General features: G+C 50.4%; 1 protein-coding gene across 1 annotated transcript; it reads right to left on the reverse strand.

The window, feature by feature from the left end:
• Positions 1 to 116: 116 nt before the first annotated feature.
• On the reverse strand, positions 117 to 14,876 carry N7459_008958 (AAA family ATPase midasin; the record flags this gene model as incomplete). Its single annotated transcript, XM_056948126.1, has 1 exon — positions 117 to 14,876. One exon carries the CDS (start codon positions 14,874 to 14,876, stop codon positions 117 to 119), a length of 14,760 nt encoding a protein of 4,919 aa, XP_056795351.1.
• Between the last annotated feature and the right edge of the window lie 88 nt (positions 14,877 to 14,964).

Below are 14,964 nucleotides of genomic sequence, written 5' to 3' on the forward strand. Positions count from 1 at the left end.
ACAGATCTCTAGAAATCTATATCATACAAAAAGAGACATCCAAGTGCCAACGCCGCCAAAGTTCAAACATAATAAATAACGCCGAAAATTGCAATGCTTTTTCTTTTAAAAAAAAATCATGACGACACATCAACCACTTCCGCGAACCACTGCTTGAGGGCGGTGGCTAATACAGAAGGTAGTTCTCTCACGTCGCGAACAACCAGGTAATAAGGGAAGGGAAATCCCTCAAGATAGCGCTTCATCTTCAACTTCATCTCACCACCCGAGTCCGGGTCAGCCTCGAAGCTAGCCTGGGAGAGGTCGAGGATAGAGCTGCCCTTGACCGCATCAACAATAACAAAGACGATCATGATGCGCTCCTCAAGAGCTTGGCGCACAAGACGGCGAATTGTATCATGATCTTCACAGATGCCGTCAGAAATGATCAGCTCCAGCTGCCAGAGGTCTGCAGACCCAGATCCGGGCGAACGCTTCCATCTTGCCTCGCGGAACAACGCGATAGAATCGGCAATGAGTTTGCGCACGTTTGTCCCGGTCTGTTGGTAGCTGAAGTGCTGGAAGACTTGCATGCCGGCTTCAGACGAGAACGGCTTGCCAAATTCATGTGCGACACGGACATGGTCCTCATCGCCGAAACCGAGAACACACAGATCACCGGCCTCGAGCATGTTCAAACTCTTCGCGACCAGGGCCAATGTCTCAAAGGCGAGCTGGCCACTGCCGCTTTCAAGCATGGACTTGCTGTCGTCGACGGCAAGCATGATCTGATAATTGCGCTTGGAGGGAATTGAGCGACGCATCCAGATCTTGTCACGCTTGTACTGAGATGCGATGTACGGGATGATGCGTTTGATGTTTAGTCGCTTTCCAGTGCGGAAGTCGCCGCGCAGCTTAGTTGCCATAGTCGGAGCGAGAATGAGACGTAGCTGTTCGGTCAAGGAGAGTGAGAGGTCGTTCGTAGCAGACTCGTAGTGAGACCAAAGACGGCGGGCTTCGCTTTCTGGGGTCAACGGAGGAAGAGAGGAAGACAGGTGGATAGCCGCGAGTTGCGTGTCGACTTCATCCAACTCTTCTGTCACTTCTTGGGCACCTGGGGCACCATCGGCGTTGTCTCGAGATGTATTGTCCCCAGGAATAAAGGCTCCGGCAAATTTACCGTCATTGGGAAGTGCATCACGGTCAATTTGCATCTCGTCCTGGAGCTGGTTGTCGATGGCATCCTGTTGTTCGTCTGACACATCTGGCAATGTTTCGCTCTCTCCGGGCTTGATATCGGACTCCACGGCCTTGTTCTGGTCAAGCGCCTTGGCTTGTTCCTCACTTGCTTGTCCTAGGGCTTGGGTGTCTGCAAAATCATCCTCGTCCTTGAGGTGCTCGAAGTCGGCGTCGGCCATATCGGTGTCTTGAGGCAGAGGTTGCGAGTCTTCCTCTTCTTGCGATGGATTGAGCACTTCCTGTTGATGTCGGTGCCATTGCTCAAGTATGTCACCAAGCTTCTTAAATGCCTGCATTTGAGGCTCGTTGGGATCCATATCCTCGGCGCCACCAGCATCCCGACTCCGCTTGCTCTCTTCACTGTCCTTAGCAGCACCGGTTTGTTTTTCGGCGCTGGCAGAAGGGTCGTTCGATCCACTCTCTTGCTGGGCATCTCCAGAGGCACCCTTATCCTCATTCTGATCTTGGTCGGCACCCAGTCCACCTGTGACAGCCTCACTTGGAGCAACATCGTCCCCGGCAGCTTCATCTTCATCACGCTGGGCAAGGAACTCATCCTGCTGAGCTTCCTCCGGATTGTCTCCACCAGCTTCTTCTTCTTCATCATTTGCATCGGCTTCATTGGCATCGCCATCATCGGCTATGTCTTCGTCCTCGCCAGAGACTTGCTCGTCCGGCGCCATTTCCGCCTCTTCGTCGCCAGGTTGATCTTGCTGCTCCTCGGCCTTCTCATCATCTTCGGGAAGAGGACCCATATCATCGAGATCATCCATGCCATCATCCTCCCCTTCATCGGCACCCTCCTTCTCATTGCCATCCAGTTGCATTTCTTCAGGAAGATCCAAAGTTTCTTCTTCTTTGGCTTGAGGATCGGTCACATCCATATCTTCACGGCCGACTGCTTCACCTTCCTCTTCAGGAGATTCTTCTTCCTCGTCGTCTTCCTCGTCTTCCTCCTCTTCACTTCCATCCTCGCCTTTAGGACCCTCCTCGTCTCTCTTCTCCTCCTGAGTAGCAGTCTGCTGATCCGTCTCAGTCTGGCCCTTTCCTTCTTCGTTTTCTGTTTCTTTCTGTTGCTCGTCGTTGGCACCATCCCAGAGCTTCTCATCCACAGCACCAGTGTCAAGGTCATTGACGCTACCAACTTCCTCATCAATGTTATCTTCTGCTTCCGAACCATCCTCATCTTTGTCTTCATCGTCATCTTCTTCTTGATGTTCACCAGACTCGGCGTTCAATTCTTCCTGGTCCATATTGACGGCATCTGCAGAATCATCCATGTCCTCTGTCGCATCCTCTTTCTGCTGCTGCTGAGCGAGTTCCGAAAGGTCCTCGTCGTCACCGACATCTTTGCTGATGTCTTCTGCGCCCTCGCCGTCGCCAAGGCCAGTTCCACTCTCAAGCTTGCCCTCGTTGCCCTCTTCCTGGGACGCCTCAGCCGGGCTGCAGAACCCCTCCGATGCTATCTGAGTGAAGGTCTTGGTCAGGATGAAGGATGTCTTGCAGATCTCACGATGAACCGAGATAAATCGATCAGTGAGATCTTTGCAAATTTGATAGTATCGGTTGGCCATGGGCAAGATACTAGTCACCAAGGCCGCTGCGATTGGTATAGCGCTGGTAGACCTATCTTGCAAGTGTTGGAATTGATCAAGTACTGTTGCCAGCGACGCGGTAATCTCGCTGACATGAACAGACTTGGAGGCTCGAGAGAAAAAGTCGTCACTTCTCGACAGCAAGCCGGCGAAGTCGATGGTGGAAGGTACGTCCTTGAGCTGCTGAAGGCCAATGAGCATCTTGTCGATTGCGCCCAGAAGACTACTATCAAAGTTCTGGAGTGGAACACTGCCATTCCTATCCGTATCAGGGAGAGTGATGTCATGTCCCTGGACCCATGGAGAGATTTGATCTAAAGCGAAGGACAGATCTGGGCGAAGTTCTGTCCATTCTTTCAGATCAAGGCCCAACTGGCGAAGTAGGGATCGGGCTTCCTCGGTGGCCTTCTGCTGGGCAGATGATGCTATACCAGGCGGTAGGGCTGGGAGTGACTTGAAAGACCTTTGCAATTCCTCGAAGAGAATCTTCCGGGAACGAATCCCTTGGATGAGAGTAGAAGAGTTGAGACCAGAGAACTTGGAATGCACCTCGATTATTGACGAAGCAAGTCCGAGGATGGGGATCAGCCAAGCCACAGCTCTGGTCAACTCAGATTTTCTTTCAACAGCAGCAATCCCGGCCTTTTTGAGCGAGTTTGGACCAACTGTCCAGAGGTTCGTCATCTCATCAAGGGTATTTTTGAGAGCACTCAGTCCGGAGATAGATGGAGAGATAACACCCCTCTGCCGTCGAATAATAAACAGGAGATGCTCAACGGAGCCCATGCTTCTGGAGACCTCAACATTGCTGAGCTCCTCGGAATAGTTGCGCGATGCCAAACGAGCGCGAGGTAAAATGTCTAGGAGTCTGTGGAAATACAAGTCCGCACTCTGGAGAGAATTGGATGTCGGTGTGCAAGAATCGAAAGGAGCACTGGTGGCAAGGACCTGCGAAAGGGTCGCTTGAGTTTCGATCAAGTTGGTTCCAGCATTGCGCTTCACACCCATTTCAAAGAGACGCTTCAAAGTTTCGGCGAAAAGACGTCTTTTCTGGATCTTGAGGTGTTGAATATCGTCCTTGTTCTCTTCGGTCAAAGTTTTCGGTGTCTGAGACTTGAACTCATTAATGCCCTCAATGACGGACACTGTAAACTCATCAAGATCCTTGGCAATGTCAAACTCCGAAGGAATAGAAGAATACAGACTCATCATGTTGCGAGCTGTAGCATCTGGATTTTGGAATCGCAGAGCTCTTGCTGACCATAGCCGATCTTCTTGTTGACAGATAGACAACGCTTCGGGAAGAACGGTAGTAGACATAGCAGTCTCCTGGCCCTTGCGTAGAACTTCACCTCCAGGGGCATCAGAGAGTCCTTGTTCAAGGACTGGCTGAACAGGTTGAGCGAGAACCTCGCGGTACTTGCGAACCAACTTGAACAGCTTAACGTGCGATCTTCTTGCACTTTCCTTCAGGGCAACAATGTTTGTGTCTTTCCAGCTTGCTAGTTGAATCTGCTCCTTGATATCTTTCTCCAGAGCCGAACGCTTCTCTTGCAGAATCTTGTCCATCGACGGTTCAAATGGTCTATAATGGGCAAGGAAGTTGTTCAGTGCAGAGACGAGGGAACTCAAACAAGCAAAGTCCTTAGCAAATATTGAAAGCAGAGATTGGAAGTCTGAAATGAGTTGAAGGCGACGGCTGAACTGACCAAGCGTAGTTGAGATGAAGAATTGTTCCAGGGTTGAGATGACGCCTTGGATGTGTTCGTTCAAGTCTTCCTCGCCGAACTCCGCAATTTGAAGAGGCACGGCAAGAAGGGCTTCGTAGGCGACAAACCACCATGCACTGACACTCTCGTCGCAGCGCTCTTTTTCGATATCCAAGAGCTTCGCCCAGGTAGAAAGTTCGAGACGACGCCAGCCGATAGTCATATTGGTCATCTCGTCATAGAGAGCCACTGCAGAATATTCCCGGCTAGCGACAGTTTGCCATTCATGAACGAAGGAATGGAGCTTCTCCACCTTTGTCAGAAATTTGGCGACTGGCTCGGTGTGCTTGAACTGGAGAATCTCTGAACAGCAGGTGAGAACATCTTGTAACACTGCATGCTCCGGCCAGGCATTTTGAATTTGAGTAAAACGAGACTGAATTGAAAGAGTGAGAGAGACGAGCTTTCTCGCTTCATCCAAATTGGGGTCGATATAGAAGTTGTAGTTCTTTTCCCGGTCTTGAGATTCCTCGCCTATCACATCATCCAGAAGCAGAAGAACGGCAGGGAGATGGTATCGAGGTGGAACTGGAGAGAAGTGGCCCTTGTTTTCAGACCATATCGATCCCAGCAGATGACCGGTCTGTTTTACCACTTCAGGTAAGGCATCCCCTGTGTTTTGATCGAGCACGATCTTGGAGTGCAACGAGGCAAGTCGAACAGCAATCGCTCTTGGGTCGATTCGGCCAACCTCCGCTGGGTTAGGAATATTTTCTTGATCGTAGGTAGGGAAGAGCTGGTTCAACTCGGCTTCGTCAACCTCCTCGCTGTCATCCCATGACCCTCGGTAGCGATACAATTCCGACTTTTCAGCTTCCTTCTCCTGGTCCTCTCTGAGCTTTGTTTTCCACAAATGATGGAAGTCTGCAAAAACACGACGGATAGTATCACGGCCAGACTTAAGATCCAGGATAGTCGTATCGGCATCCTTGGCTGCCCAAAGAGTTGACAGTTCGTGGAATCGCATTTCAACCGCATTTTTTATGCTCGAAGGTGCACAGGGATTGCTCTGAGAAAAGACCGGATGGAGTACACCTCCCAAAAATGGTGTTCGTTCGCTCAAAGACTTGATGTCTTGGAGTCCCTCGGCCTGCTCAGATTTACTGGATCCCAAGAAAAGACCGATGTCAAGAAGTTGAAGGAAGCGAACGACCGGTACTGTGATATCATCGTAAGACCTGTAGTGTGTGCTAAGGCGATTACCCAGCTGTCGAATGTTGTCGCGCATAAGTTGAATCATTTCTTGAGATCTTGACGCGTCATCAGCGGATACAAGCATCATTTCTGGATTTCGATTGAGAACTGAATTGATCAAATTCGAGAACTCTCCTTGCAAGAGACTGAGCTGTGACCTTTCAGGTCGAGTCACGGATGATGGCGGTGGGGCAGATCCTAGCTCATTGATTTCTTCTTGGAGAAGCACGGAGCGCAAGTTGGAGGACTGGCCAGAGAAGTTCTTTTCAAAAGAGAGAATGGCGGTTGACTTGGAACTAATTTCTCCAATCCGTTGATAATGACGCTTGCGTTGGACGACAAGATCCAGGGAAGGATCGAAGGCTTTGTCGGGCACAAAGAGCCAAAGAAGAATCACAGCTAACTGAACAGCTGCAAGCCCGGTGATGCGGATGCCCTCTTCGTTAGTAGATGATGGTGAGGCCAATGACTGAATAAGAGCTGGCAGGGCATTCTCGGCAATAGATGCAAACGAATTACCGTCCCTGTAATTTTCTGCGAGTTGAACCTTGATAGGCTCGCTAGGAACAGACCCTCCCATTTCAAGAGCCTGCAGAACGGAAAGCAAGTGGTCCACACTGTGGACCTCCATGAAATCTCGATGACAGGCGATTAATTCCGTTGTCAATGCTGCGATGGCACGTCTCAAGTTGCTAGACTGATCCATGCAGACATGTCGGCTGCCCAGGGAGAGTGCTTTGGAAATCGCTTGCTTCTCGGCTTGTAGAATATCCATCTGACCCAATTTTGTTACGCCCACAGACGTCAGTCGATCCAGAAGGGACAGGGAAAGGACACCACCAGCAGCTAATGGTGATCCTGTCGCATTTCCTGCACCTGAGAATAGAGCAACTCTATGAAGAGTCTCTGGCACGCGGCTCTTGGAAGTGGATGAGTCCAGTGAGCGAGCTGGTCGTCCGGCAAGAAGAGGAACAGCGGTCTGGATTGATGAATCATTTATGCTTTGATCAACGCTAAATGAAGATAGATCGCGATATTGGCAAAGGGCCTCGAATTCTGGCGAGAAATAGGGGTATTGAGGAGACTCCGACCGTCGGACAGCTTGACCAAGCTCAGTCACTGTTTGCTTGATGCCCTGTACGAGCACATCACCATCGGCACCATCCATGACAATAAACCGTTGGGCGTTGATCAACGAATCCCAAATGCGGCTTAGCTGAGATAGATCGACGCGAAGTTGCAGGGCAAGAGTGGTGAACTCAGAGATGGTCGTCTCCAATTGGATTAGAGAACTGAGTTGTTCTTGAGATGCAGGTGTTACATGTCTCCAAGCATCCCACATTCTCTGCATGCTGAGGCCAGTCGTCAAAGCCCATCCTGCTTGGAAGCGACCAAGCGCAGTGTATAGAGCACTGCCTAGTGGCTTCAATGAGGGAGATGACCCTAGCAAGGATGAGCAGACCATTCTGCCAATCTGCAGATAAACTTGGAATTCTCCCTCATCGACTTGGTTCACATCAGTTGCCCGATAGATATCCCAACACAAGCAAATAACTGTCCGAAGTGCGACCACGGTGTCGGGTGACTGAAGACTAGCCTCGCCTAAGTCCTGTATGTGATCATACAAGGCTTGGCCACACTCGGAAAGAAAATGGGCAACGGGCTGTGTAGTGTCTTTCATCAAGGATTGAACTCTAGCCGATGCGAATGAACGCTCCAGGCGCGTCATTTGACTCGGCTTGAGCTCCTTTCCGGTCTGATCGGCTTGCATCAAGTTTTGTCTGAGACGATGAATTTCGAGTTTGAACTCTTCAAGATAAGCCAGCACGACAAGGCTAGAGCGATACTCGCTGGATCCTGTAACGGATGCCAAGGGCTCGTTAACAAGAAGGTGGATCGGTTGCTGTGCTCCTTGAATGCTCAAATTGTGACCCGCCAATGTTATTTCACCAGCGATGATGTCGAGAGGTTTCCATCCTGCCTTGTCGTGGAGTATCGAGGTGTGGCGCCGTAGAGCACTGGAAATAACCTGGTTCGCGCTGGACTCATTGTGAATGGGTAAACCAGTGTTAGGCGATCTTTGCAGATAGGATAGGTCGCTGGGCGAGAGATGGTCTAGGCAGACTTCAAGCAGGTCTTGGACGTAGGCAGTGGGAAATTCTCTGTTCAGGTTCCAGATGGGCCGCAATCGATAAAGAGACGATTCGCAGGTGTACGATGGTCCCACCGTGTTAGGAATGTCCTGGATCTCGTTGGCCATGAAACATATTTCGACACATCTGTTTCTCATGGCACGCGATAGCTCTCCATGGCGAGGATCCATGGTCAAGAAGAGGCGGAAATTGGGATGAGGCTTTATTGTCCGAGCTGAGCCATCCTCGGTCCGCTGCTCATTCAGAATTAGGGTTCCATTTGGCTCAGTTAATGAGTTCAATCTGTCGAGAACGGATGGGTTGCACAGATTTGCATTGTCAAGAACCACCCAATATCCATTCTGAACAGCCCTAGTGAGCACACCCTCGGTCCATTCAAACCCAACTTTCATCTTATCAGAATTTTGGACTGTATCCCACAGCATCTCGGCTCTCTCTAGGTAGTGCTGAAGACTTTGGTCTGGATAGGACCGGCAGAGGTCAGAGAGTGTCGAGATCACGGTTTCTAGCGAGATCTCCGAGTCCTGGAAATGCTGACAAAGTTGAAGAGCTGATCCCACTGCATCAGAAACATCCCCCGACGCGAAGGAATGGACGATCTGATGCCGCAAGAAAAGCTCGATATCATGCACAAATGAGGACGTCTCTCTTCGGTGATCGATTTGCTCAAAGCCACCAATCAAGTCCATGGTGTCAGTGTCAGCACTGAGAGCCAATTCTTCCAGGTTTGCACCATTGAGAGCCGCAAGCTTTCTGATTAAGGTTGTTTTGCCACAGCCTGCAGGACCGACAAGGATACTAGGCCATGAGTTGTCAACGCACAGAATAAGAGACTCAAGAATATGGAGATCCTTAGGTAGAATTCTCATGTGTGGTACAACTGATCGCTGTAAAAGAGGATCTCGAGTCAATATCCCCAAGCCAACTTGCAAGTATTCTGGCGTCAGGTTATGGTAATAACTCCTTTGACCAGTTTCAGAATCCGTGAAAATACCATCGTAAATCTGCGAGACGAGTGCTCGATCCTGTTCACTTCTGAATCGTTGACTGATAACAACGTCAACAAAATGCTTGGTTGGAATCTGCAACTTTCCCCGATCAGCCAATTGAAGCCATCGTTGAATGTCTCGCAGGTTGACCTCCCATGGTCCACCGACAGCTCCTAACTGACGTTCTGTCACGATTGCCCTGTTCAAAGTAGAGATGAAATCAACCAGTCTTCCTGTTTGGATGGAGGGACTGCCAGGGAAAAGCTTAGCACAGATCTTCTTCAGGTCTGAGTCGGTGAAACTGTCTGCATAAACGACCGTGAATCGGTTGACGAAAGATGCAGGAAGACCTTTTCTGCCACCACCTTGATGATGAGGATTCTGCGCAGCGAAAAGTACAAAGTCCGGATGCCGTTTGAAGGTTTGGTCCAGCTCGGCGATATAAACCTGTTGCCGGTGGTCCAAGCAAGAATTGAGGCCCTCGAGAACGGATTGCGAGGCCAGGTTCATCTCGTCCAGAAGAACCCAGTCGCCGCGCTGCATGGCTCGGAGAAACGGAGCATCGCGCCAGGTAAATTGTCCGACATCGCCTCCTTCGACAGGAACGTCAGATCCGAATAGATCCGTGAGATCTGTCTGTTCCGAAAGGTTGATTCGAGTAAGAGGCTTTCCTAGGGCTTTCGCCAGGGCTGTGACAAGGGTAGTTTTACCAACGCCAGGGCTGCCCTCCATAAGAATTGGCTTCGACGACTGTAAGCCGCGGGCGATCCTCACGGAATTGGCAATTGTGGTCGGTGCATCCATAGTGAACTGAGGGTCTGGGTCTGTCTCCCCCACAGTGGGAAGCGAGAATGGCCCTACTCGCAAAAGTCCAGGCTCAAGGGTAACGGTCGATGATTCCCAATAAATGCTGGAAGAATCGACATTGAAAAGCTCACTCAGCTTTTCGAGGCACTTCTGTCTATTTCCCCCGAGGTCATTGAGAGATATGGCGAGCATTGCAGCTGGATTGGCACCGAGGGTATCAACGAAGACCATGGCTGCGCCTTGAATGACTGCGAACAATGGATCAGACCTTTGACAGGTGTTTACAAAGTCAACCCAGGCAAGCAGATCACGAATCGAAAGGGAGGTGGTCGATGTGTTCTGGAAAGTGGCTTTAAACCATTTTGCGAATTGCAACATGGTTTTTGCTAACTGGTCGTCTTTGAGGTTCAGCCTCATCTGCAGAATAGGGAGGATATCTTCATCTTCTGATAGCTGAGGTGCCCAAATTTCTGTCATGCGGTTTCGTAGAGCGGCCGACAGCTCTCGCTTCCCGTAGTCCCCTCCAGGGTTCATAGTTGACAAAAATTGGAACCCGCCATCAGCCACGACCATAGAATCAATGGGTCCTTTCTCGGCCAGCAAAACCGACCGGTGGGGCTCCAAGACGCTGTTCAGTCTTTCCAGTACAGAGTCATCGGCAAGAGATATTTCATCAAGGAGGAAAAATTGGCCTGTCTTCATGGCGGTAATAAGACTTCCATCGGACCACTCAAACAGGGCATTGCATCGAGCGATGTTCTTTTTAACTCTGCGCAGAAGATCCTGGTCTTTGTCTTGTCGATGTTGGACATCCATTGTGGAAAACTCCTGTTTCAGCTCTTCGAGAGTGGAGGATTCGGTGTGCTGTCCGTGAACAAGGATTTGAAGATCCTCAGAAAGCTGTTTCTCGATCGCAGCCCGGTTTCTGATTGGCCTCTGAGCACCGATAAGATCGCCAGTTTCGAGATTGACATGAGCATTGACAATAAACAGCTCTTTTCCAAAAGCTTCTGCAACGGCTTGACAAAGCTGTGTTTTGCCGCACCCTGTTTCACCAACAAGGAGAACTGGCTCGTTATTCTTCAATGCCTTGGAGACCAAAACGAACAAACGCCTCATGGCTTTTGTCCAGACTATTCCTGCGGGCAGTCCAGCTGCTTGAGGGATACTCTGCTCCAGCTGTGTAGCACTGTATAAAACATCCTCGTCCAGACGGACTTTCATGACCTCTTCAATCACGCTCTTGACAGCGGCCTTCTCTTGAGGATTCCGTACACGTTCAGCAAGAAGCATGAATCCATTGATGGCTAGTTGCTCACGGTCGTCGGCATCACGAAGAGCCCATCGAAAGAGATCACGAAGGGTTGCAAAGCTGTTTTTTTGTTCAAAAAGACGATTTGATTGTCGCAGCAACGAGAGTTTCCGATAGACCGATACAATCCGCGTACAGAAGGAGGGCGCGATCTGAGACCGCTCCTTCAAAATGTACTCCAATTCGCTCTCCGGGATATCGTCAAAGTGTAATTCCAAGAAACGATTTCGGAACGCACGAGAGAAGACCTTGCGACCACCGTAAAGACCGGCTGGGTTTTGTGTCGCGAAAAGCATGAAATTGGGATGAGGGTGGACAACTTCTTGTGTTTCGGGAATGAAGAGTTCCCGATTGTCATCTAGAAGTCGATTCAGTGCTTCAAGGACATCGGAGGGGGCCAGGTTAAGTTCGTCGAGGACAATCCAGTATCCATTTCGCAGCGCCTCTACTAGAACACCCTCTTGATAATGCAGGCTTCCATCGTCGGAAGACACATAAGAACCCAGGTACTCCTGGAGGTCTGTGTGCTCGTGGTTGTTGATTCGCACAAATTTATTGCCAGAGACCTTTGCGAGATATTCAATCATACTTGTCTTTCCTGCTGACGTTGGCCCCTGCAACAAAACTGGGAATCGCCGTGTTGAGCTGGCTCGGACCAAGTTTTTGAGGTTCTTTTCAATGAAAGGCGTGATAATGTAATGAGGCTGCTCCTCCGGCATCAACGGACCACGTTGCATCCAGTAATGCTTGAACTGAACGTAGTCTCGACCATCCGCGGGGGGTTGAGGAGTTTGTCCGAGCAGAGACCTTGCGTTCTTTGCGTTGCTAAATATATGCGTCTCAAGGAGGGGAGTCAAGGACCGTTCAGACTCCAGGCTCAGCACGGTTAAAAAGCTCATACTGAACCCTTCAAAAATCGCTCGACGCAATCCATAGATATGGGCATGATCGATGACATAAATCAAGGCACGGACAAGAGTTCGAATACTGAAGTGCGGCCGCTGGCCTGCACCGTCAGTGAGCTGGTTCTCGTTGGACAGTCGCTTAACCTCCATATAAAGCTGGGCAAGGTCTGGTGCTGCCCGCGGGTCACGGATGGTTAAGTCGCCGAGATACTTCTGAATTAGAGCCAGTAAATCATCCAAATCGCTGTCAGGGGGATGGACGTAGAACTCGGTGAAACGAGATCGCAGACCAGGCGGCAGATCCTTTTTACCAGCATCCGTTGCAGGGTTCATGGCACCGAATATGCGGAAATCGGGATGACCAAACACTCTCTCGACATCACCAGCTTCAGAAAGGAGAACGGACGGCGACCCTTCGCTACCATGATGCAATAGACTGGCAATATTTTCGAGGGTATCGGGGGAGGCAAGATTGACTTCATCCAGTAGGACCCATTCGCCGTTCCGCAAAGCTCGCACAATCTTTCCTTGGACAAATGCAAAGGCGAATTTCGCGTCACCTTGCGAGACTTGAGCCTCGAAGTCTCCGAGCTGCGTTGCAAAGCTCTCCCATCGCTGTCGTAGAAATTGGTACTTGGGAGAGTCCAGTTTTCTCTTCTTGGCCGGTTGCTCGTCGCCATTCTCTGCATCCTTTGAGCTATCGCGAGAGGGCTTGAAAACGCCCTCGGCCAGTCTGACGGCTTCATGCCAGAGATTTACCAAACGGATCCAATTTCCAGCAGCAACATTCTTCGACACTGAAGAAAGGAATTTCTGATTCTTCTTCGCTGAGAAGGTCAACTCGAACAGTTGATTGAACTCGTCAAGCATCGGCACCGCCATTGTGCGGATGCTGACCGGCTTGAAGCCTCCAAGCAGATCTGTACTTTCACTCTGCTGAGATAAATTGACGACTGTGAGTTTTTGACGCATCAATGTAGCCAGTTGTTGGATGACAGTGGTCTTTCCAATACCAGTTTCACCGACAAGTAAAACTGGCTCTGCCATCTGAATTGAAGCCGCTACTTGCTCCATGATTGTCAACGCCGAGCGGGTGGAAGCAAATCGAGATGCAGCTGCTGCAAGCTTCAGTGCTGAGCCACTAGGTACCTTGATCTTTTGGCACACCTCGCGGCCCAACACGAGACTGTTGTTCCTATCTGTGTAAGTGGGTGTCCGTTCATGAAGACAGAACTGTGCTCGCTGTGGAGATATTTGGAGAGCTTCGGCCACGACGGAAGCCAAGGAGCTTTGCATCGATTTCTCGGGAAGATACTTGAGAAAGATATCCACAACATCGAGGAGTATTTCATCATCGACGCCTTCTGGGGTCGCTTCATAGCCAGTCTTTGCACCGAATCGTTGTAAGCGTCGATGCAACCGACTGCAAAGTTTGATTAAATCGCGGAACCCAGGTGTGCGACCCTGAGAGCCCTTGATCGCCAGACTTCCATGGAACGCCGAGGATACTCGTCCATACACGTCCATAATGACAGGCACACGAGACTCTAGCAAGGGAAACTTTTTCAGAATGACATCACGCATCTCATCCACTGGAAGAGATGAAACCTGCACTCTCTGCCATAGCCGGCTGCCGAGCATAGACGTGCTCGGAGCAACCTCCTCGCCGGCGATGTTGTATGAGGATTTCATGGTGGCGATGATCTTGAAGCCTTCCGCACACTTAATCCGCTCCCGTCTACTAGCTATGGTCAGTTCCCCCCTCTCGATTATGGGGAGGATAAGACCAAGGACTTCAGAGGGAGCCCGATCCAGGTCCTCAATCAATACCCAACGGCCTTCCCTTGCAGCCTTTGTCAACACGCCAGGCTGCCACGCAAATAATCCAGTGGCAGAAGATGTAGCGTACATCCCAAGCAGGCTTTTGGCATCTGTTTGCTCGTTCAGATGCAGCGTGACCATTGACTCTGCTTGGCCCATAGTGCCTGCGATATCGTTGATCAATGATGTTTTCCCGGAGTTGGGAAGACCGATCAGGAGAATGGGCTTAAACCCCAAGAGTGAATGGGCTATCCGGCGCAGGTTCTGAGTCGTTGTAGAAGTCTTGACGATCGAAGACAAGGACGAGTGCGCATCCTTCACTCGAGGGATTAAAACACCGCAGACGTCAGCGGACCTACTAGTCAAAGAGTTATGCAACTGTTCAACCAGTTTTGTCAGGTCACTATCTGACCGCGACGACCTCTCGTTCTGAATTTGTTTCCCCAGTGTCTCCCATCGCCGTTCCTCCCACAGTCCCAGAACTCGGTAGTCAATTGTGATACCCTCCCACTCTCCTTCGATAGGATCAACGCCGGTATTGACGCGAAGCATATTCTTGGTGGCAGCATCTGCTGCATGCATGTAAAGGGCAAAGCATCGGATGGCAAGGTATCGAATGACTCGGTCTTCGTGAGGGAACAGAGATTGAAGTTGAATTGGGGATATGGTTTTAGAGAATGTCTCCAAATCGAAGCAGAGAAGTCGGAACAGTGCCAGTAGCAATTGTTTGGTACTGCTGGGATCCAATCGTCGCAGAGTTAGTTCCGTTGACCCAGCCAGGGCCGAGAGAGGTCCCGCCTGTGACAAGGCAAATTGGCCGGCAAAGGACCGCAGATATGGCGCGAGTGGTAAAATTCGGGCGAACGCAGCCAGAATATGAATATGGTCGGCCTGAATATCCGATCGAAGCCATCGAGCTGCCAGATCGACGACGATCGGTTCATAAAGTCTGAAAACGCTTTCCGTAAACTGTGTGTTCAATGCGCCAAGCGCAAGCGCGTGAAGCTGTTGCGTCCCCGAGGCAGATCGAACGAGATTCGCGATCTCGTTCGGTAGCTGCTCGAGCAGCTGGGACTCGTTCAGAGTCCTCTCGTAGACGGGCCTTCCATCCATGCTGAGCCCGACCGCCAGAGGAACTCTCAAATTTGAATGTTAAGAGAAAGAATTCCCCGACACTTTTTTTTTCTGCCGCGTCCGATGG

The sequence above is a fragment of the Penicillium hispanicum genome, assembly GCF_028827665.1.
Source record: "Penicillium hispanicum strain IBT 35686 chromosome Unknown utg000008l_segment0_segment0, whole genome shotgun sequence".
Lineage (NCBI taxonomy): Eukaryota > Fungi > Ascomycota > Eurotiomycetes > Eurotiales > Aspergillaceae > Penicillium > Penicillium hispanicum.